This window comes from Tympanuchus pallidicinctus, unplaced genomic scaffold, assembly GCF_026119805.1.
Source record: "Tympanuchus pallidicinctus isolate F22 unplaced genomic scaffold, pur_lepc_1.0 scaffold1, whole genome shotgun sequence".
Classification (NCBI taxonomy): Eukaryota; Metazoa; Chordata; class Aves; order Galliformes; family Phasianidae; genus Tympanuchus; species Tympanuchus pallidicinctus.
The window spans coordinates 105367446-105391359 of NW_026294618.1; the positions used below are offsets into that span (position 1 = coordinate 105367446).

Sequence of the window (23914 nt, forward strand, 5' to 3'; positions counted from 1 at the left end):
AGATGATACCTGTATGTTTTGTCCTTCAAATGTACATATATAATTATGGACTTTGATTTGGTGATTCTTGATGATCACAGTACAAGAATCACTTTCCTGTGGATTGACACAAGTCTTCTCAGCAATTGTGTTGCTTAGGGAGATGGGCTTTGACTTAAGAGTTTAAGTTTAAATACGTGCACTGATCTGCCTCTATCAAAACAAAAAAGACATACCCCAAACTATAGCTATTACAGAATTGTGTGCAAGCAAGTCAGTGCTGTCAGATGTTTCATAAATGTGTTAGAGATGCACTAACTGTTGTTGGGACGTGTCTGCCCTTTATGTAAGCTGAATTCTTTAAAATCTTGTGTTTAATTAAGGTTGTTAAACATAACTCATTTAAGGTGAACTGAGTGGGTAACTGCTTACCCCTGTAACTGTGTGCTATTTAACATGCTGATCTGACCATTGTGAGAGCATCACCACGTCACTGTGGAGATCACATTTCTTTTTCAGCACACCTGTCTGTATTTATTTTCTAGAGGGATCATCCTTCTTTTATTCCTGGTGGGCAGTTTTCCCCTCAAGCTCTGGGAAATCGCTCCAGTCCTCAGGCAATCAGTAACCCCAGGCAAGCTGCCTTTGAAATGAGAATGCATGACAGACAGAACTCTGTAAGTACATGTTTAAAGGTATTTGCAAATAGAGGGGGCAATAATCACGTCCTGTAGACCTGTTTGGTTGTTATTTTTTTCTGTGGGGACTCCTCATCTCTCAGCACTGCTGGGAGTTGGGGCACAGCTTCATTGTGCTGAAACTGTTCTTCAGCTCCAAATTCCAATGCTTCAGAGAATGTGCATGAAATACATACAGCATGTGCATCTTGTTCATTTGTTTCTCTGATCAGTGTTTGTATGTATATATGTGTATAGAAATTGTTCCAAACAGGACATCAGTAGGGCTGTGTGTCTGAAAAATAAGGCAAATTGCCATTAACCAGGCATACACAATGGCACTGATCCCCACCACTTGTCCCCAAGCTGTATGTGTCTGTTATATGTCAGTAAGTTCTCAAAAGGATTAGGCAAAATCTGCAGTCTTTAAAAGTGATCTGGACCACAGTTAAAGTCATTGTTAAAGAGCACGTGTGCATTTTTGTTTTGGAAAGTAGTGGTTTATTTTTCTTCAGATCTCTTTTGGGGAATTGCTTTTTAACCTGCTCAAGCATCACTCCTCACTGACATGAGGTGAAACTCGGATCAGATTTTTAAAATGTGCTAGAAAGCAGTGAGAACCTGGAAAGAAGTTCAGTGTTCTGTCAGCAGTCTCAATTGTTACTTGAAATATGACAAAATTTCCGTCTGTTCATAAATATTCATTTAAAAAACTGAATGTATTTTTGAGTAGAGATTCTTTTCATCATAAAGATTGGTCTTCTTTTAAATCTGCATAAATACAATTTGCTTTATTTGAGTGCACTTTCTGCTAGTCTTCCATTCTGATCTTGAAACTTCTGCACGTGGGTTAAGCAAATCCCTTATTTTGTGGAGTCTGTACTTGCTGAGGTTTCATTTATAAGGACTATATTTTATTGCAATTATTTGTCTTAGCTTTTTAGAAGTGAAAATGAGAGGGTTTTTTTTTTTTTTTTAGGCTGTAATATTAAGTACATGCATTTGAAAGGAAGTTAAGGGATCAGCAGTGAGGAAACAGCATCTCTGCTGGTTTTGTATTACAAGCAGCATTTGTGTGGTGCTCTGCATACTCATTTTTCACTGTCAGTATAAAATGAAGTCATAAAATAAGCTGTAGGATTAAAGACAACAGTTGTATTCCAGAGTTGGAATACATCAAAATGGCATGTCTTATCATTGTAAACTATCTTGTTCATTGCATCTTATTCATTCTCAAATGCAGTGAAATTTTTGGCTGCGTGGATCAGTGCCCTTGGAGTTCTTCTTTTCCTTTGCTGCCTGACTTAATAGTTTAAGGACTGCGTAACTTCTGCCTTGTTTTTGGGGATCAGAATGAGTGTGATTTTGCTTTATCACATAACTGCTGGTTTGAACTTGAATTTAAAATGTCTAATAAATCTTCCCCTCTATTCATCTGTAACAATTATGACCCTAGACGATGTCGTCTCCAAATACCAGTCTCAATTCTGATGGCTCCCCATCCCCAGCTCGAGGAATTAAGCGAAAATCTGAAGACAGTGACAGTGAACCTGAGCCAGAGGATAATATCAGGTGAAGCCATTTTATGTAGCACTTTGTTAGCAAATTGCTGAAATAAATGGCATTAATTAGACTGCATCTAGCTTAGCGCAGCAGTGCCTTCAGATGCTTTCCTATGATCTTTTTATCCACCGGTAATTAATGTGGAGGGTGAGAATATTCAGTAAATTCCAGTGAGATGTGTAAGCTATAGCTGTTAAATCTAAGTGTCTAGATTAGTATGCGTGCAGGTTTTTCATCCTGCAAGCCACTACTCCCTGTGAGACCACGCACTAGATTGGCTACACATCCACTGCTCAGCTTTGATTATGTGAGCTGAATGCCACTGCTCTGCAGTTGAATTTTTGAGCTATTTAACCCATAACATTCAGTTACACTGGCATGTGCAGCATTACTTATTTTGGCTGTCATGATGTTTTCCTCCATCTTGGATTGGTAGCAAGCCTGTCTTTGGCCATTCATGTTGTTCCCCTGATGATTAAAGGGTAGGAATTCGATAAGAATTAAGTGACAGTGAATTACCAGCGAGTTTGAATTTATCAAAGGTTTAAATCAAGCCATTACCCTTTAACTCAAGGGTGAAGACCTTATAATTTTTGTTCGAGTTGCTCTCCTGATCAATGCAGCCAATGGGTTTCTGTTTTCTGCAGTCAGGGTGAACATGGGAAAGCAAAGAGGATTACTTCATTGTGAAGTATTGATCGTGAGTGTTCAGTAGTGTTGTTATGACACGTGTTACATCTTGCCAATTCGATTTGCCAGGAGGGAGCACTAGCTCTCATTCCAACTATTGTGCATGCAGATCTGAAGGAGTTTTTTTTGTTGTTGTGGTTTTTTTTTTTAATTAATCAAGGAAAACATCAATCTGATGTCAGAATAAGTGTTATTACTGGCTTGCCTTTGAAGTTCAGCAGAGGTTAGCAGTGGTTTTTGTGCTTTTCCTAAAGCAAGTTGCTTGAAGGAGTCACAGTGGTTTACAAGTAGCAGCAGTTTGGACAAAGGCAGTGCTATCAAGCAAGTGAAAACACTGCATTTGCCTGCAATTATTTAAGCTCTTCCGTAGCTTGGAATACTTATTCAGATCCTTTTCTGAGTGGAAAATATTTTGATGCTTTTCACTGTGTTAGGAAATGAACAACTTTATTTTAGGTTAATGTCATTTGTATTAAGTGGCATTTAGGTGGGAGTGGAAATCGATGTAAAACAGAATCATTTCCAGCTTACCAGTAAAAACACATAAATGAACTGGATGCAAAAGTTGTTTACGGAAACACATTTTGTATTTAGAATGACTTCAAAGCTGGGTTCAGTAGTTCTAGTCTGCTAGCAAACTTCTTGGTGGTTGCTGCCTTATTTGAAAGGGTTTTGAAACTTGCCTAAGTATCCAGCTGGGGGGGAACTCCTGGAATCAGCTGCTAAGACTGCAGGGGCTCTTGACTCTGTCCAGGCATCAGTGCAGGTAGCTCTAGGCCTTGCTGACCCAGCTAGCATCCTTACACTCCCAAAAACATCCCTTGTTTTTCCACCTCCTCAGCAGTTTGAATTGTGGTTGAGCTCAGGTCAAGTATAAATAGTATCCATATACAAGTCAACTAGTTCAAAGCAAGGTTTTGGGTAATTTTTGTGTTGTATATCAGTTTTAAGCAACCTTTGCTCTATCTTAAAGGCTTCATCTGCTGCAATGTGAGCTTGAGTTTTGCTGAGTTGACCTCACAGGTTACCTATGTGCTTTAGATTCTGTATGGAATTTAAACAGGTTGCAACCTTTATAACAATAATATTGCATTGGAACTGAGGGATTCAGGTGCACATCTGTCAAATTGAGCAGGTGGCTGTTTTCCCTGCCCCATCCCTGGGCAAACATAAGGGGGGGCTACACAAAGTAAGGATAAACAGTGTCTGTGGTTGTGTTTTTGACTTGATATCCTGGCCTGGCACAAAAGGTTGGAAGTCCCTATCTTAAAGGGAGCTCATTTAATGTGAATCAGCAAGTGGTGGCTTCCAGAGCTTCAGATTATTCTGCTGGAAACCACAGCTTGTCTCAACAGCAATAGGAAGCCAATTGATTATTATTAATAAAATAACAGTTCGGTTGTTTTTTAGTAGAAGGGGAATTCCTCCTAATACAGAAAAGTGGGACTGAAGCAGCAAGTTACTTGCTTTGAATTTGAATGCAAAAATGTAAACAAGCTTGTAATGTTAACATGCATTGACATCTGTTTGTTATGCAGGTTGTGGGAATCTGGTTGGAAGCAACGCTATTATAAAAACAAGTTTGATGTTGATGCATCTGATGAGAAATTCCGTCGTAAAGTTGTACAGTCCTACGTTGAAGGGCTTTGCTGGGTTCTCAGATATTATTATCAGGTACTTATTTTCTTCCCTGAAACTTCAGTTTTCTTTTGTCTGCACCTTGCCTCTTTTCAGGAAATAATAACTTGCATTCCTTATTTTTGAAAAGCATTGCTTTTCTGAAGATGTAAGCAGCCATTCTGTTTGACACTTAAGATTTGAATGAAGTCCATCCCTCGCATACAGTGGCAGTGCTTGTTACTTTATTAAGAACCAGTGTGTGTTTCCCCTTTGCAGTAGATAGCATTGCAGTGGCTGGTGAAATGGTGAATGGCAATGAGCAAATAAAGCACAAAGCATGTGAAATGCTAGCAAGGAGCAGAGTTGTTGGTCTGCTCTATAGATTGTAATGATGTTCCATGAAGTGCACTGTGATTGAAGTAATCTGTATCTGATTTAAATCTTTTGATAATTGAGATGTCAGATTGGCCTTTGTTGCACTGCTGGTTAATAACTAGTTTCGTGCTCTGAAGGTAAAGTAAGTTATATTTTCTGCATGAGCTGGGAATAGAATCTGCTTGGGCAAATGAAGTTTATCTGTCTCAGTATGGTTTTGTAGCTCCAAGGTTTTGCCCACGCACTCTTTGTAGGAGGCTCACACCTGTCTGACTTGAAACACCAGCAGGGCAAATACCTTACATGCATGCTTATTCTAATGTGCTTTTTTTATTACTCCTTGGGAATGACAAAAATAAAAGCGTCTTCCATTCTATTATATTAACTTATTAGAGTTATGGTGGATGAAGACTTGCAGCTTAAGGCTGGCAAGTCTGTTGCAGCTGATCTGCAGGAGAGTTGAACTTAGCTCTGCATATCCTACCTCCTGCAGAGGAAAAACATCACCTGGAGTTAATGGCCACGTTGGAAATTCCACCTTGGTAATTCCCACAGTCCTGCACACGGTTAAGGTCTGCTGGAAACTTACTGTGCTCCTATTAATTGTGGCAAGATGTGTTCCTAGAGCTCACTATGTGCCAACATCTCTCTCAGCTTTGTAAGTAAGTCTTCAGATCAGCTATAGACATATGCTGGAAAACCTCAGTGCAGCCCTCACTATTGCAGTGGTACAAAACCCTTGCAAAAAGCAGCCTAGCTGATAAAAGAGGCTGAGATTAGATGTTCTTGAGAGAAGACTTGTAAGAGGACTGAAATATTTGGATTCTTTTGAAGGTTGTAACATTAAGGCTGTTGTATTCAGTTGAGCGTGGGATGTACGTTCATTGCTCTTTGGTGAGCGTGCTGCAGCCTTGTGCAAAAGGCATGGGGTTTTGTAACCATTCAAACCTCAGCTGCACTTGCACTGCTGAGATATCCGTGGCTTTAAATTACAGGAACTGACAGACTGATTTATACCCAAACTTCAAGCTAAATGGGTGAGTCCTTCTGCAACGTTGCCTGGTTTAGCATATAAAACCAGCTTAGTTAATGAGATGTGTATATGAGACAGCTCCTTGTCCTCTGGAGTTTGTAGACCGAGGTGACTGGTACATACAGGAGTAACAGTGATTACAGTTGCAAAGAAAATAAATCGGTGAGGTTGATAACTTGAGGCTTCAGGCAGGACCACAGTGCTCTCAAGAAAGTTGAGGAGTGCAAATAAGGTGTTGAGGAAAATTACCTGCGTAGAAAGTATTTCTGGTTTAGTAAAGTTTCAAAGACAAACTTGGTGAACAAACACAGATGGGTAGGGTTTTCTTTGCTGGTTTGCCTTGTGTCCAGGGAACTCTAAAAGAGGGCAGATTTCTCTCTAGACCTGATCAAAAATGATATTGCAGACTTAAAGTAGTGCAGCAGTGAAATGCTTGCATGTGCTGCTGTCATCTGTACTTGAATAACAGAGCTGTTATTGTGTAGTTAAGATGCTGTAAGTTGCTGTATGTGGCAAGTCTGATGTATCAGTAGAGCAGTCAGATAACTTTCTGCCCATACACCTGCCAGATTGCATTAGTTGACTGGACTGTAAGAATTTCAAGATAAGTTTGCTTTTTTTTTTAACTATTGGCCGCAATACAAATTCCTTCCAGCAATCAACCACTGCTCATTGTCCATAAAACATCAGCAAGACTCCTACGTGCTTTTCTATCAAAAGCTAATGATGGAGAGCGTGTTGCACTAATAGGAACACCTGTTTGGGGGGCAAAAAAGAACCCCAGTCCACCTGGATCCTGACATATACTGAAACTGTCTGAAGAATTGCATCCGATAATTAAAGTCTGTGTAGCTTTATACCAAAAATATCACTGGAGAAGCCTCGTTGACATTTACTTATTCAGCATTGGAAGTCAAAACAGTAGGCTTTTGCTTCAAGTGGTACTGCTAAGAAAAATAGCTGAGGAGGTGAAAACTTGACTCAGACCTTCTGGAGACACGTTTCCTTTAAAGTGCATTGTGTACTGATGTTTGAGTTGACTTTCTTTTCTTCTTTTTGAGTGTTGTTTTGCCACTTTCAAGTGAAGGCACTTTGTATTTTCTAGTGCTCAAGGTGGGATAGTAAGAAGGAAAAACAAAATGTTACCTGACGTGCTCATGTCTGTGCTTTTACACAGTACAAAAGTAACTAATTAAAGCAATAGCTTTTCAGCCTGCAACAAATACTGCTCTGATACTCACATGATGTGGAGTGCATCACATCAGCGCTGCCTGCTCCCTTGTATTCTCAAGCTGACAGTGGGATTTAGCTTGGAAGAACAGTGCTGCAAACTGTATGCTGCCAGAGAAATACTACTGCTGCTCCTCTTGAGACCTCTGTCGTGGCTTTGACTTGTGCAGTCATACCGTTATGGAGAACTTGTAAATTAGTTCCGTGTTGCCAACGCACATTTCCATGCTCTGAGATGTGCCAGAAACTCTACACGGGTTTAAAGTATGTCTAGTTACTGTAAGCTGCTCTGCTTAGCCCCAGGGCCTGATTAACTGTGTGGATAGACTGTGATCTCCTGCTCTTGGCAAGACATTTTTGTGTTTGGGTTTATTGGATTTTGTGCATATGTTTGTGTTCTCTCTCAAGGGGGAGGAGACAAGCATGAGGTATGTTGCAGTGTCCTGAAGTTAAGGTTAAGATTGTACTGTAAGGTCTCTTGCATTGTGACGGTGCTAGGTCTGTCTCTTTGGCTGTCTCCCTTAGTGACTCAGACCTAGCACATAGCAGGAGTACTCTGGCAGAGAAGCCTATCTGCTGTTCTGTGCTGCCAAGGAAATGCCTGAGGTCTCCATTCACTATCCACTGAACTCACTCGCTCTAATCTGGCTATGAAAAATTACTCTGAAGTCCAGAGTACCTTTAGAGGCAAGAGCTCTTTCTTTTCTAATTGTGGGGACTTCTCTTTCTCCCGGTTGATGCTGGGCTAAGTTATAACTGCTTGAGTTACTGGGCTGTTTGATTTCTATTTTATTGTATTGTTTTATACTTCTGATTGTAATTCTCTTGTTTTGGTGTCCTAGGGCTGTGCCTCCTGGAACTGGTATTACCCTTTTCACTACGCTCCGTTTGCTTCTGACTTTGAGGGTATTGCAGACATGCCCTCAGATTTTGAAAAGGGCTCGAAACCGGTAGGGCATACTTCTTTCTTTATGACTTAACAGCTGACTTAACAGAAATGTCCTACATCTGCTGGTTTACTTTTGACAGTTCAAGCCTCTTGAACAACTGATGGGAGTATTTCCAGCTGCAAGTGGAAATTTTCTGCCTCCAACCTGGAGGAAGCTCATGACAGATCCGGTAAGGATTCTTGGCTTATTGCTCTGTGTGAGGTTCTGCAGTTTTGTGTGGTTGTGACTTGCTGCTTTTGACTTCAGGCAGAAAAAATAATGGAGAACAGAAGGGAACGTTTTTGGTGGACTGTAGAGACCATTTAAAGATCCTTACAAGTGAATTTTTGGAATTAGGGTTTTCAACAAGGAAGAATCATTTTGTGACTTTTTTTATGCTTTAGTGAAACATTCACTTTCTGTTAGAAACTCTGTGGAACTCATCTGGGGAGCAGAGACAAGTTGTCAGGAGTTCTCCTATCCTACTTAATTTCTTGTTCTGATGTTGTAGGTAATGGGAATGCCCTACCAAACTTCTTATTTAAATGGTATTTAGTATCAGGTGTTTCTCTTAGAGTTCTTTGCATGCATACTGTGTGAGCTAACACACAACTACATGGCATTCTCAGTCAATTCTATAATTGGTTTTAATGATGTCTTTAAATTTTTCTCAAATACAGGAATCGAGCATAATTGACTTCTACCCTGAAGACTTTGCTATTGATCTGAATGGGAAGAAATACGCTTGGCAAGGTGAAGCTTGAGCTTTCTTCTTTTGAACTACGATATGTTGGCGTGTATAAGCAGGAAGAAAATGAGAAATGATGCCAGTGAGATGAGATAAGGACACACCAAGTAACAGGGGAACTTGTGTTACCTGGTGTGGGGGAGAAGTATTTTGCAGCAGCTGTATTTTTGAGAAGGAATTTCTGTGAGTAACAAATGATTCAGAAACTGATATAGGATTGGCAGTGATTGGCAGTAACTTCAGCAGTCACTCTAGGTTTGTTAATTTGTTCTGAGCTAGATTAATCATTTTTCTATTTTTATTAGCCATGCTGTGTTACTGCCTCTTGTTGTCCTTGTGTTTAACTGATGGATTTTATTCTGTTCAGTCAGGGCTCGTTATTACTAAGAGAAAAATGCTCAGGAATATAGAAATACTTGAATGTGTACAAAGAATGAGGAAATGGATACAGTATTTATTAGAGTCTCTTTCTTTAGAGAATACTAGTTCTAACGAGCTGCCAAACTTTTCTATCTGTTATTCAGCCAGCAGTGTAACAGCTCTATTAGATGTATAAATAATGATGTGGGCACAAATTGAAACTCAGGAAATTCCATCTGAACACAATAAAACACTTTGTTTTTTTTCCTTTGCGGGTGGTCTAACACTGGAACGTGCTGACCTAGAGATGCTGTAGATTCTCTGTCCTCAGAGATGCTTCAAATCCAATTGGACAGTCTTGGACAACCTGTGACTGTGCTTGAGGAGGGGTTTAGACAAAAATGTCCCCAGAGGTTTCTGCCAGCATCTGTGATGCTGTGGTTCCTTCTCTACATCATCATCATCCGTGCTTTGAAATAGCCAGCTAGAGACACCAGTAGTGAACCAAAATCAAAGAGAACAGACCTGAGTGTTATGAGATATGTTGCTTAGCATGTTTTTGCTCTGTGAGTTGAAGGTCTTTTTTTTACCCCCTGCTGTAGTTCTGGCAACTGTCTTTAGTCCTTTTTTCTGGTTATCAAATGTACAGTTTAAAGCAGTAGTGTTTTAAGTAGCTTCCTTGTGCTTTTAGCAGTCTGTAACATTGCTTTTAATTCGTCTAATATTTAATTGCATTATAAATTCTTCATTCTGTATTACCATCCAGAATTTTCATATTTAAGAGGCAGTTATAAAACAAGAAATAGCTCCCAAGGTAGAAATATCTAGGTAGAAGTGTCTAGTGTACCTTGTGTTGTTGATACAACATCTGAAGATCATCTTATTATGGAGGTAACTAAGCTCCTGAAGGTTCACCATTGGTCCTTTCTGTAATTTCTTGGGTTATGAATGCTCCATTCGTACTTCATTGTCATTCTGCCACTGTGTTGTGAAGGTGAGAATAGTTCATGTTCTGGGTAGGCTCATCAGTTTTCCTTCACAAGTAGTTCCAGTTGAAATGTGAATGTGATACAGCAGGGCTCGGTCATTGTGGAAGCCCCTTGTGCTTGCAGAGCAAGAACAGTGCAGCTTTCTTTCTTGTGGTAGGCAGCTGCAGACTATGCAGCTCTGCTCCCAGCTAAATAATATTCTGAGACACTGTCAGTCTTCATACTGACATATTTAGAACTTTATTTAATGGCAGATGCATCTGAGATCTGCCTGCTGGTAGAACTGGTGCAGATGCAAACAGGAAGCTATGAATATCATCAGTGGGAAACTCATCAGTAGAAGCAAGCTGTAGTCATGGTCAGATAAAACTCTACTGTTTGTGGCAAGGGAAATGAAATGAAAAACTAGAATAATAATTCTAGATTAAAACCCATAATAAAGGTGACAGAAGTAAATCTTTTAAAGAATTTCCATGGTAAACTTCTTAGTGCTTTTTAGAGTTGATAATTGAAGAAAAACACTGAAGCACACCAGGGATTGCTGTTCTCCAGTTTTATCAAACATGATTAAGAGTAGGGTTCAGAGAAGTGTTGTGAGATGTACTGCTTAGTGAGGATTTTTGGTCCTGAGAGGAGCCTGCGTGTGACTTGGGAGTGAAACTAATAGCTAATATAAATAGTCCCTAATGAATTATGTAATCTTTATCACCACGTGTCTGAACACAGTGATTTCTTCCGTTGTTATCTCCTAATAAATTGAATGAAGTAGAATTGAATTCTGTTGGGAGAGTATCTTTCACAAATGAGATAAATAATGACTGTCTTAATGACCTCATCTTATTCCTAAATGAAGCAGATATGGGCAATGGATGCTGCTTCCAAGCGTCTCTCCCCAGACTATAGGAAGGGAGGAGGATAGAGGAGTGCTCAGACATAAACATTCTCTTTCATCCCATACTGCTTTTCCTCCTTTCCTTGGCAGCCTGCAGGGTGGCAGACTGATTGGTTTACTTTTTTAATCATACTGATGGAACAGTAAGGCAAAGCTTACTATTGCTTACTACTGAGACTTTCCATGCTAGAATCTTTTCAAGGATGGCCATTCACAAGCACTCGTTTATCATTCCTGAAACCATAGCTGCATCAGTTGCTGCTGAAACCAACGCATCAGTTCACACTCATCTTTTCTCTTTTCTTCACTACAGCGTCTTAGAAGGTGGAAATGTTTGGGCTGTCTCTTTTTCCAGTCAGTCATAGTTTTGAGAACTTTGGTTTAAAGCGTCAGTAGTTGGCAGAATGTTCCTGCACGTGGTATCATACAGCCTGGCTGGTCTCAAGCATAGCAAAAGCTAAAACCTGTGACAGTCACATTTTCCCAAACCCTCACGCTACTTTTTTCCTTTCTTCTCTGAGCAGGAATACTCTCGTTAATGTACTGTAATTTAGCTTGATTTGGTGTGGAGAACAACATCCAACGTTTGTTCGTCTGAGCAGCACGTGGCAAAGATAATTTGCAGTAAAAGTGCCCCAAGTAACATTACACAAGTGCCTTGTGTAATGTTCTGAGTTTGAAGAGGACTGTGCTTTTTTATTTTTGCTTTTTGTATTGTTTTCCTGGGTAGATTATTTTCCAGATGGTTTTCTCCTAGGTTGCCTCAATTTAGTGACTGTTTTTCCCCACTTGCTGAAACGGGATGATTTGATTTTCATAGGTGTTGCATTATTGCCATTTGTTGATGAGCGACGCCTTAGGGCTGCCTTGGAAGAAGTCTATCCTGACCTCACTCCTGAAGAAAGTAAGACTTACACTATTTTGTTGTGACTGTGGTGTATTCATCAGAACTTGCTTTTACTACGGGTTCGTATAGCTTTAAGCACTAAATGAGCAGGAGCTGAATTATGTGTTGGTAATTACAATGATCTTTGATGGGTTTGTTTTCATAACTTCCATTTTTTGCTTTTATTTCAATGGAGTAGACTTGCATAAGATCTAACCTGAAAATCAGATGGTGACTTAGTCATGTCAGAATCTTTTACCAGCGTATGTTGTCAAAGTAATTGGTAGATGAATGTATTGGAATCAGTGAGTAAACTTGTATTTAAAAATTAGAGCTGGTTAGCAGTCTGACTGATCCAGTTACAGCATGTGAAGCTTTGTGTTCAATCTGTGTAAGCAAAATCGTGCCTTACTTTCGGCATTGTGCAAAAATTAAACCTGGTTAGCCAGTTCTTGTCAGTAAGGAAATCATGGGAGATTCCTTTTCAACCTATCTCCTTGCCATCACTTCGTTCTGAACTCAAGATTCTTCCTATTAAGCACAGGATTTCCATTCTTTTACTGTGTGCTGCTGTTCTTTGTGATCGGGGGCATCCTGTTCTGGGCAGAGATACTAAGAACTTTCAGTGCTTTCTCATAAATCACAGTGAAGCTTTCCTCTGGAGGAGCACTGGCAGAGATAGCAATGGAATGGTATGCTGGTATGCTGTGTTCTTTACTTCCTTCTTCTGAACTGTTACCTGTCTTCATTATTTTTTCCTAGACAGAAGAAATAGCCTTGGTGGGGATGTTCTTTTTGTTGGAAAACACCATCCACTCTGTGACTTCATTGTGGAACAGTACAAGTCCAAAAATACAGAGGTGGGTTATATTTGTTCTTACGGGACTGTACAGATGATGGAGGTGGAGTTCTTACCATGTGCTTCATCTGAAATGTTGTTTTTTCCACAGCCAGTGGATATGCCCCCAGAGTTGTGTTACGGAATCCAGGGAAAGCTTACACTGAATGAAAATGCTGTTCTTCCAGATAAGTGAGTATAGCTCTCAGCTTCAGTTGTTTGGTGGTAGAGGGTACTTTCTTCAGTTACACCTGCATTTAAACTGAAAAGCAACAACAGAATAACAGTGACAAACCTAAAATTCCTGATAAGATGGTGTATCTAGATCGAAGCCAAGTGTGCTTTCTGCTAGGATTCAGAGTAGGTGTGTATTATGATCACTATACTACTCAAAGGCAAGAACACTCGTTTTACTAGCTTATTATAGGTAAACCAGAGCTATGTATTAAAAGCAATAGTGAAAGCAGTAGCCTTCCTCAGTATCATCATGTTGCTTTGGTCTTGTGCTTTTGTACAAATTCTGTTTTAAGAGTCTGATGTGACTTCCAGTAGTAGGGCATGCTGGTGAAAAAAAAACCAAACCATCCTGTTTCCTACCTGTTAATTTTCATTGTGTCAAAGAAAAATCCAAGTACGATGTACTTTGCTGCTTTCTGTTTAGGTTGTAGTACTAAATTCAGGAATATACATTAACCAACTGCACACAGAAAATAAGCTTATTTTTTTCCTCTTTCTGGATAATGCATTTATTTTGGGAAATCATCAGTGTCATCTGTGCTTTGTTGGATGTGCATTCATTCATCTAACTTTGCTTAGAGGTATAAGCAGGTGTTCTGTAACTCATTTCTATTAAATGCAGAAATACTGTGATTTTGTTGGACAGATAATGTGTCCTCAATCACACTCACTAATATACACTTCTCTATTCTTCTCATGGCTTGTGGAGAATATGAGCAAGTCAGAGCTGTTCTTGGAGAGAATAGTAATGTAGGAACGAGAAAACTCTCTCATTGCCCTCCCTATCTAGGGCTTGAGAAATGTGTGGGGTTTCTTGTTTGTTTTACCTGGAGAGGTACTGTTTGCTAGGAATTCTGTGAAGATAAGCATTTATATCACCACTTCAAAGTGTGTCTAGTTCACTGAATTTCATGCAGATCTTTTTAGCAAAGCGTGTGTACAGTTTGATTTGTGTGCCCATGGGTGTGTGATGGTTGTGCGTGGTAATGTGAACTAAGGGATCCAGCTTCTGATTGAAAAGGTTGATATTCTCTATCATGTTGTTTGTCTACTCAACATGAGGATATAAGATCTCTGGAGGGAAGAAGGAAGGGGTTAAGAAGCAGCTGCATCCCAGTCTATTAAATCTCAGTTAGGAAGGAAACTCTTCCAGTGCTTTGTAAAACAGCTGCTAAAAATGCTTATTTCTTCAGAGGCTTTTTTCCCTGAGAAGTCAGTTTGTGTCCATGTGGCATCTGTGTGTCTGCTCTGCTCTTGCCCTCTCGGAACCTGCTGGCTTGTAATAATCAAACTGATGTGGAAAGGTTTCTGAGGTGCAGAACAGTTTTAACCCTTAAACACTTGGACAGTGGAAAATATGCAAATCCACTCTTGGACCTTAGTGAGAATGCATGAATGATCAGCTGCAAAAGTAAAGTCATTAAGAAATAAGAGTTCAGTAATTCCACTGCTTATATAGCAGCTTGATGTAGAGAAAAGACAAGCTAATCTTGAAGTCATTTATTTGACATAGAATTAACTGGCAGTCACCGAGAAAGTGAAGCAGATGCTGAGAAGTTTTTGTGACATTTTAACAGAGCCTTTTCTCTTACCAGGACAGTAGAGTCTCCCGTTCCAATGCTACGTGATCTTACACAAAATTCTGCAGTCAGGTAAGTAAATGTTGGGTGTTAATACATCGGTGTACAGAATGCAGTAAGAAAACTCAGCTTAATCTGTTTTGTAGTTTTGCATTTGCAGCAGAATTCACCTTAAGAAAAAATGGAACTTTTGTTTTACATTCTTCTCATTTCTGAATATAATGTAGTCGTGTTTGGGTCACGGTGGCATGCCCACTGCAGGGATATTTGAAGTGGTTGCTTCTCAGTGCATCAAACCCAGTGGTTTACATCCCTTCAGAAGTGCCTCACCTTGTCTGCTTTTACTTTTTTGCTTGTTTTTTGTAACATCTGGATCTTTGGCAAGCAAAGAGCAGCCCCGATAGAACTCTGTATTCTCTATCAAGCCTTTTAAATGAAAGAAAACCTAACTTCCATGAGACAAGCCCCTGAGATAGAATTGGGTATTGATTTTTCTTTTTTTTTTTTTCCATTTCTTTTTTTTTTTTCTGGTTGGATTTTATCTACTTTAATTGCTAACAATTCCCAGACAGTGTCTGAGAATATAGGCTTTCTGTATCTTAGAGTCAGCAATAAGGAGCTGTTTCTCTTTTTTCTCCCTGAGTGGCTGAGTTCCCTGCCTTGTAGGAAGGAACTCTTTTTACATGAGTTGTTTCTACAGCTAGGATTTGTTTATTTTTTTGCTATTTCTTATTTTAGTACCTTCTCTTTTCTGGACATGGGTTCTCATCAGCTTCCTGTCTTACAAGCCTTGGTTGACAGAGGGGTTCTCCTGAGCAAGTGAACCTTTTCCATCCGCATGTTGTTCCTGGGGCAAACCCACTTGATAGCATATTTCAGCCCTGCTAGTGCTGGATGTTCTCTGTGAGGCATGTGGTACCTGCCAGTCCCTTGAAAAATCAGATCCTAATGTGTTAGATTCAAAGCTTCTCCCCAACAGTGTGGCTTGCTTTGGTTTTTCCTTTTTGTCCTCCTCCTAACTGCAGAATATATAGCAGTAATACTGTCTTTGCCTGACTGTGGTGTTTGAGGGGATACTGAGGAACTCCTGATGAATAAAAAATAATGTAGAGTTTTTACAGGGGTAAATCTTATGGTCACAAATGATCTGAATGACTCTTGTACTCAACAGCAAATTTCTGTACAGCTAGTGTGTTATATGTTTTTCTCACTTAATTTGGCACAGTAGAGTAGGTATTTAATTCTTGAGCCTGTAACTTCTCATGTCTTGTGCCACGTAAGATACTTGAGACACTGAAAATCACTCGTGATCTGCTTGAGTAATTTTTTTCCTCAAAAGAGGCATAACTTGGTTCAACTAGTGCAACTATTTAGGGGCTATAAGAAATGTTAAATCGTGGGTTGTCAGCATGTTGTTGAAAGGATGCTCTGAAATGAGAACATCACGGAGCCATGAGGAGTTCTTCTTCGCTTCCCATCTGCCACTGTCAGGAGGTTTGAATTGTTTCATGCTTCTATCTGTTCCTCTGTTGCAGAGAATTTTCTTCCTGTGCTTTGAGATGGTACGAGTAGTCATGGTTCTACTCTTCAGTTCTTTTGACTCTGATTGAATTTTCCAAGGGACCATTATTCTCTTTCCTTGGAGTCTAATTCATTCTCTGTTCTGGGGAAAGATAGGTTTATTTCATCTGGAAGAGTGAGATTAGCCTGCTTAGTGATTTGCTTTTGTCTTTCTTGGCATCCCTAGCATTCTTCTGTGTGAAATGGTTGATAGAGAACAGGAAGCAAGCAAGCTGGTCCTGTGTACTTCAGAATTCCTCCTGGCAGCTGGTGGAATGTGGGTACTTAAACCAGGAGACTGGAGTGGGGACGAATTTACCAAAAGCAAACCCAAATTGCTACAGAATGCATTCTACCAGCATAAAATAATTGTCCAGCCATATTTTGTTCTTTGTTTGGATAATGCTCCAAAGCTCAAAATGGATGTTCTTTGAAACGTCACTGAAAAAAAACATACATCTCCCAGTAGAACTACATACAAGTACAAGGCTGCCTTTGGGAATAAAAAGTCCCTGCTTCCGAGTTCTGTACGTTTGTGAGAAGATTGCATAGCAATCTGTTAACTTTCCCATCTTTGCTATGGTATCCTTTGACCTTGATCAAGTGCAAGTGCTTTTACTAGAAGAGCTGTTCTCACAGATCTGCAAAAGATACTTTCATTACCATACATAGGATTGACTGTTTTCTAAATATCAACATTTCTTTTGGATGGAATACTGGCACAGCAGAGGGAAAAAAATCACCCTGTAGAAAACAACACAGAGATCCAACTCTCTGTAGTCAACACACCCAGGTGTTTTTACAGTTTAAGTTTTAGATTCTTCTGTCCTGTTGTGCATGTCACTGTTAATTGACCAGCAAGTAGTTTTTTTCATCTTGCTTGTCTTAATTCTCAAGTAAACACATTCCTCAAATATTTTCTTGCAGTATCTCTTTCAAAGATCCACAGTTTGATGAAGACTTTATTTTCAAGGCTACTGTATTACCTGGTGCAAAGTAAGTATTGGTTGTGAGTAATCAAATTTACTTTCATGAATCTGAGTGCTTGCTCTGGTAACTACTTATGGAACTATTTTTGATATTTAGGAAACCTCCTCCAGTTCTGAAGCCAGGAGACTGGGAAAAGACCAACAATGATGGCAGGCCTTGGAGACCACAGCTTGGCTTTAATCGAGACAGAAAGCCAGTCCACTTGGACCAGTCAGCATTTAGAACTTTAGGGTAAGCCTGGCAGTACTACTGACTATGCTCCTTTGTTTTCCCCTTTTAAAAACAAGAAAACAAAAACCCAAACAAACATGTAGGGATTGGGGAAAGAAAAACAGATCAGATGCTGATGTTCCATACTGGGAACTCTGGTGTGTGATTATTTGTATTCAATGTTAATAAGAATCAGGCGTGACAATTTTGCAGTAGTACCTTGCATAGTAGTTTTAGATGGAGGGCTGTTTTTTCCACAAAATATTTCTTACTAGCTTTCCTGTTGGTTTTTTTCCTGTTTTCAACTTGTTTGCTAGATACTCTCTTGAAGTACAGAAGATACAATGAGGATATTGCACACAAGTGGTAGTTAATACTATTACAAAGCCAGGAATGTCTTTCATGCTTTTAAAAATGAGGGGGTTTTACAAACCTTTATTTAGAGCACTTGTGTTACACCCTACAATCCGTTTGATTGTCATTTTCCAAGGCGTTTTCACAGTCAGTTTTTATTAGTTCTCCAAAAGTCAAGATAACTTTCATTCTGTGCTCTGAAGCATTATTGTATGACAACTAAGAGGGAATGAGCTGGGGCTGTGTATTACAGATAAAATGAAACGTTGTTCCCTTACTGGGAAGTACAGGGAGCCATATGTCTCTCAGAGCCTGAACAGAGAATGTTTTAAAGTAGATTGTAATACTATCAAATAGAAGTAAACTGAGAGTCTCTCTAGGAAGAGAAAATACTTTTCCAAATTTTATTTTCCCTCATCTTATGACTGTGGAGGAGCTGGAAGAATCAAAAACAACCACCTTTCTTATATTCATGCATTCGAAAGCATAATTTGTTCCCCTGCTTTATTTGTGAACCAAGAAGTTACGTTCCTGATCACGTGTGTCTGCCACCTTGAAATGCAATTTAATAAGACACTGGGATCGTTAACGTCTTAATGAGAATGTAATTCCCCACAGGAAATGACATCCAGGCCTTGACAAACATTGCCTTCAGTGTTAGCAGTTCACTCTTACTGAACTCTTACATAGTTTGCAGAAAATGTGGGTTTTTTCCTCCTATTTACTGGGACTTGCTATAGCATCTTGAGAGTTTGTGCTAGCACCAGCTCACAGAGTGTGTGCTTTGTTTGTGGTGTGCCTGGCACCCTTCTGTGTCACCACAATCATGTTTGTGCACATCTCCACTGATGCACTGGAGAAAACTGGGTATTTCAAGGACTTGGTAGCAGCTGTGCTGTAAGATGGCATTTGTGAAAACATCCTATTCATTCTGCTCTTCGTTTCTTACCCACAATAGCCATGCAATGCCAAGGGAAAGAGGGATGCCAGGAATGTATGCCAATGCAGTACCTCTTGGAGCTTATGGGAGCCCATACACCCGGCCTCTTATGAGTGGGCAGCAGCAGATTCCTAAATTGCTGTCAAGTAAGTGAGTTCTGCTGTATACGTTTCTGAGTTTGAAAAATGAGTTGGATTTTGGTCTGTTGTGCTGTTACAGGTAACAAGTAGAATCAGGAATTCATCCTGCAGGGTGTTTTGCCTGCTCTGATGTTCTGACAACAGTGAGAGTTCAGGCAATGCATTTTTTACACTCTTTTAATGGTTGCACTCAGGTATGGTGTATTTGGTGCCCTTGCCCAACCAGGTGCTGAATTTTAAACACTTTTCACACTGGTGAATGGGAAGTGTTTTATATTGCTTCGTTTGATATTTTGTTACAGAGATCCTGCCAAGAAGCAAACACCATTTCCACCTTTTGCCTGACCACCTTCTGCTTTCTGCAGAAGAAATTTATTTTTTTCCTATGAATTAGCACCAGTGTGAGCACTGCTCTTTTAAAACAATTATTTATTATTTACTTTTCTTTAAACTTGTTGAAATGACACAGCATAGTGTGCGTTGTTCTCTGGGAAAACCTTGGTGTTACTAAAAGCAATTTGGCTTTTTTGTTTAGTCTTGACTAGCCATGCTGTTAGAGCCCAACCAGATGGTTTCCTTCTGTGAAATATTAGCACAATGCTGGAAAAAAAAAAAGAAAATATGCTAGAAGCAGCATTTTTGAAAACCTTTTCTTCCTTTTAGCTGTTGGTTAATTGGCATCAAATTGGTGGTGGTGGGGAGACTGAGTTCAATCACAAAATTATTTTTATTTGACTTAATTAAATGTCAAGGCATGATTTGTATGAACACAACTCTTCTCCAAACATCTGCCTTGTGTCAGTCACGCTTTTGCAGAGTCCACAACTGCTACAGAGCTTTTTGTGTGTTTGAAGATTGGGAGGCAGAGTGATTAACCTTGGGCTGCTCTTCTGTATCACTTTTCACGACAGCAATTCCAAAAAAGAAACGCACTGAAACAGTTTTGATTCTAAAATGCAAAGATGTACCTGTAAGCAGGATCCCGCTTTGAATGCCGTGCCTGCTATTCATTGCATTTTTTCCAATAGGGTTTTTAGTGTCTGTTATGCTGAGTGTATTGGCTGAATTTCAACATCACCAGCATCTGTGGACTTAGCATTTTGATGGCTTGTGTTTGGAGAGAACAACTGTGGTGTCTTGCAGCGTTTGCTGCTGCTATGCATGGACTGCCCAGTCCCTTTTGGAGGTGTTTGGTTCTGTCCTTTCCTATATACTGGTCTTATTTTGGGCCATCTGTTTCAGTCACTTCAGAGTTACAGTAGAGCTCTTCATCTTGTCTCTTCACATGTGATTAGGAACTGCGTTTCTGTAACGGTGGGATTGAAACAGGAGGAAACATTGCTAAACTGCCCAAAAAGGTGCTTTAAACTTAGAAGTTGTAATTATTTAGCTGAATTCTTGAAATATTAAATGTATATGTTTGAAGTTTCAACAGCTGAAATAGCTGAAGTTTAAGCTCCAGCATCTTGTATGCAGGAAACCAGATTGCTGTATAGTGAGGCTTTCATACTACTTAGAGCTGACTTGTATTTCTTGACTGCATGAGGAACAGCAAATAATACCATTGGCCATACTGAGTTAAACTTATTGCCCAGGTACAAAATGGATGAGCTGTGCTTGAGTGGGGCATGCAGAAATCCTCCTGTGTGAGGAACCAGATTGGCTGGAGGCACAGACTATGAGTTTGGAGCTATGAACTTTGTTTAAAATAAAAACAAGTGGATTTTTGGAGTAAGCAAAAATACGGTCTTTAAAGAAGAGAGGAGTGGGACTACCAGACTGCCATCATATTTTTGTATTTCTCTCCAAGGGCAGAGAATGTGTGGTTTTGTGGGGAGATAAAGGATTCATCAGTCCATAGGTCCCCCCCATACTGTTGTTGGTGTCTTCTGAAACTTGAATCTTGATGCTTTCTGAAAAACAGTTATTTCAAAGCAGTTTTGTGAGCCTTACATACATGGAGCTTGTCTTGCCAATTAGATACTTAGAAAAGCTCTCATCCTTGGGGCATTTGAGCACCTTGTGTTGTGTAGGCAATACTCCAAATGCAAATAGGCCCCGATGCCATCATTCTTTCAGATTGAGGAGGCTTGAATCCACTGATCAGTGTGGAATCTCAGCACATCTCTTGCTCACAGAAATCGTCTGGGGGCTTTCTTTCACACATCCCATTCTCTCCTCATCTCCTGCCCCTTCCTCATTCTCAAATTCCTTCAGGCATCATAGAGTCCTTGCATCCCCAGTTGCTGTTCTGTGGGTATGCTTGACAAACCTAAAAGCCTTTTTTTTTTTTTCCCCTTCCTTGTTGTGCCTTTTCCTTCCTGCTTGGTTTTCCATCAGGCAGGGACTGATTTATTGTTTGTGCATTAAAAGGTTCCAGGTCAACTTGCTGGTCCTTCCAGCTCCATTGCTGTGTGTCACCTCCTGTGCTGCCATCTGGCTGGTGGGTCAGGAGGACCTGTCAGTGCACTGTGTGCCTCAGCTTCTCTTCTACCAAGTGAAGAATGGGATCTGCTTAAACCATTTCAAAGCACCTGTGAAAATATCTTCAGTTATCATAACTTGTGCTGAGATCAGTTTCTTATGCTCATGCTGAAGGGATGCTTTTGCAGTTGGGATTACACCCCTGTACTGTTCCGTGTCATGGGTTGCAAACAGTTGAGGTGGAAGCACATCAGCATCTCTGTTTTCTGTTTGTTTTCTGTACCCTGTTTTAGTAGGTGGCAGTCATCTTTTTTTGAACAGGCACACGTGGACAGAATTAGGTAAGGCTTATTTCTCCTTGCCTCCAATTTCACCCAGACAGAGTTGTGTCTAGGAGTACCAAGAGGTATTCCTGAACAGGAGAGCACAGCTATCTCCTTGTCTTTGCAGCCACATCTTTCAGTCCAAGCTCAAGTGCCACTATCAAAAGGCAGGTATCTTCAACCAGGAAAACCAAATTACAAGGCATTGAAAAGGTGTAAGCAGAATTTTGTTACGGGGGCAGATTGTCCTGTGTCAGAATGATGTTCATCAGCTACATCCTTGTGAGGGTGTAAAAGGCAGATTGTGAGAGAACACCTGTATGATGTGGAATAACTGCATTGGGAAGCTTCCTGAAAATGCACGTTCATTCTGGAAAAATGAGCACTGATGTGGTTACAATGCCCACTCCTTGGGATTGATGCAAAGCAACTTTTCGTTTTACATATAACATTTTTTATATGTGTGATGAAGAAAAATTACACTCTTGAAGGGCAATGCGGTCAAGCAAAGTGCCACCTCTCCTTCAAGGGCCTGCTGTGGGTGTTCCTGACTGCTGTTCTCTGATTTGACTTTGATGTGCCAATTTTCAGCTGATGAATAATTGTCTGTGCTGATAACTTGGGGAGTCAAGTGTGGAATGGTAGCACTCTGTGAATGGCATATTTGGTTTCTGCAACACAAAGTATCTGATTTATGACTTCCATTTCAGTCAGTAAACTTGTCGATTAGCTGCATTTGAAAAGTGATTTTGATTAGTGCAATCAGTAAACAGAAAATCTCATCTTTGATTGCCACACTGATTAGATAAATTGTTACTTGAGGAGCTGCTGAGGAAGGCGGTTTATTTGGCCTTATAGCTCTAGGAAATGCCTCTGTTTTGAAGACTAAATAAAATATTAATTGTCATTTCTCTTCCAGTTCTGTCGCTTTTTGAAGTGTAATTTACTGTTCCAAGCTTTTTCCCCTTCAAAGACTGTTCCCTGCCAGAGCCATACAAATGAACAGTAATAAGGAGGCTTTACATGTGTTTATGGTGATTTCATTAAACTCTTTGCAGCTCTAGGGAACTGTTAGATAAAGATGTGCTTACAGCAGGGTAGCGGGGCCTCTTTCAGGTGGAAAAGAAGCAGTTAAGTATGAAATAAAATTTTAACTAGCCCTTATGCAGGGATCTGTGTGAATAGGAAACGCCATGCCAGGGCAAGACTGGGGTCGTCTTACTGGAAGTTTGTCTTCCAGCAAGAGAGCTGAGCTGCCTCCTCCCATTTCTGTGGTGACTGACACATTGCAGTGTGGCTAAGGCATCTGTGCAAAAGAAACTATAGCTTGAAAACTACACTGTTTATCAAGGTATGAGGATCTGTAGGTCTCCTAAACCTGAGCTATGCTAGAGCCCAAATCCAGCAGTCATCCTGGTGGCTGCGCATAAGGAACTAGATGTGCTAGCTACAGGTGGAGGATTTCTAATTGCAAACATGTTAGCAGAGCTCAGTTCTGCTGTATTGCACGCTTTTCTGCAGTGCTAGTATGATTAGGGCTTGGAAATTATCAGAAATGAAAAGTCTTGCTGGGATATTTTAGTTTGAAATGAGGGACGCTCTTGGACTGTAACAAATTTATGGTTATGTGTAGCAAGATCTTAGCTCGAATTTAAAAATAAAAACCTGTAATGACTTCATTTCAGATGAGGGCTGTAGCTTAATTGCTCTCTTTCTCTCTCTCTCTCTCACACACACACAGTCTCAAAGCCAGCACTACAATTCTGGGGTTTTCTTGCATTGCACTGTTTTTTCTGTTGAATAGCAAACATTGTCACTAAAGCATCGTGTTTGCCCAGCCTGCTTATGCATGTGAAAACCCTTGCAATTCTGATAGGCTTAATCAGTGTAAGTGTGTCATACCTCCATCTTTTTGGTCCTTGTGGTGCGTTAGGTATGAGATAACCACTTCTGCCTGATTATGAGCATCAGGTGGTAACAACATGCACCTGTGTATGTATGTATACAGAAATACAATATATTTACATATAAAATACAGGTACCACTGAGCAGGTGACTGTGTTCCTGGGCCCGGGGGGGATTAGCTGTGGCTAGAGGTGGCCAGATATAAACGAAAGAGCTGCTGGGCATCACGATTGATTTCCACTGACCCAACTGTGTGTTATCTTCAGTAAGGCCTGCCCACACTGTGTGCTGAGCTCTCAAGTGCTGCCATGAAAGCTTTCTGTTCAGGTCAGGCCATTAAAGCACGCAGACAATCCAGCCAGAGTTAGGAGAGAGGCACAGATCTCCCTCTATCTATTTCTCCTCATTTCTTTCAAACGATTGCAGGGCTTTAGTGTACTTG

At 40.2% G+C, this 23914-nt stretch overlaps 1 protein-coding gene across 2 annotated transcripts in view; it reads left to right on the forward strand.

Moving 5' to 3' along the window:
- Positions 1–23914, forward strand: part of XRN2 (5'-3' exoribonuclease 2) — a 44899-nt gene that overhangs the window by 10792 nt on the left and 10193 nt on the right. The window contains exons 15-27 of one of the 2 annotated variants that reach the window (XM_052701163.1): positions 525–656; positions 2113–2228; positions 4448–4583; positions 8010–8117; positions 8197–8286; positions 8777–8849; positions 11906–11989; positions 12734–12831; positions 12922–13001; positions 14642–14698; positions 17114–17182; positions 17273–17407; positions 18699–18826. In XM_052701163.1, the coding sequence (XP_052557123.1) occupies positions 525–656; positions 2113–2228; positions 4448–4583; positions 8010–8117; positions 8197–8286; positions 8777–8849; positions 11906–11989; positions 12734–12831; positions 12922–13001; positions 14642–14698; positions 17114–17182; positions 17273–17407; positions 18699–18826 (1306 nt within the window). The remainder of the gene's footprint in view (positions 1–524; positions 657–2112; positions 2229–4447; positions 4584–8009; positions 8118–8196; positions 8287–8776; positions 8850–11905; positions 11990–12733; positions 12832–12921; positions 13002–14641; positions 14699–17113; positions 17183–17272; positions 17408–18698; positions 18827–23914) is intronic. The other variant, XM_052701173.1, reaches the window with a different exon arrangement.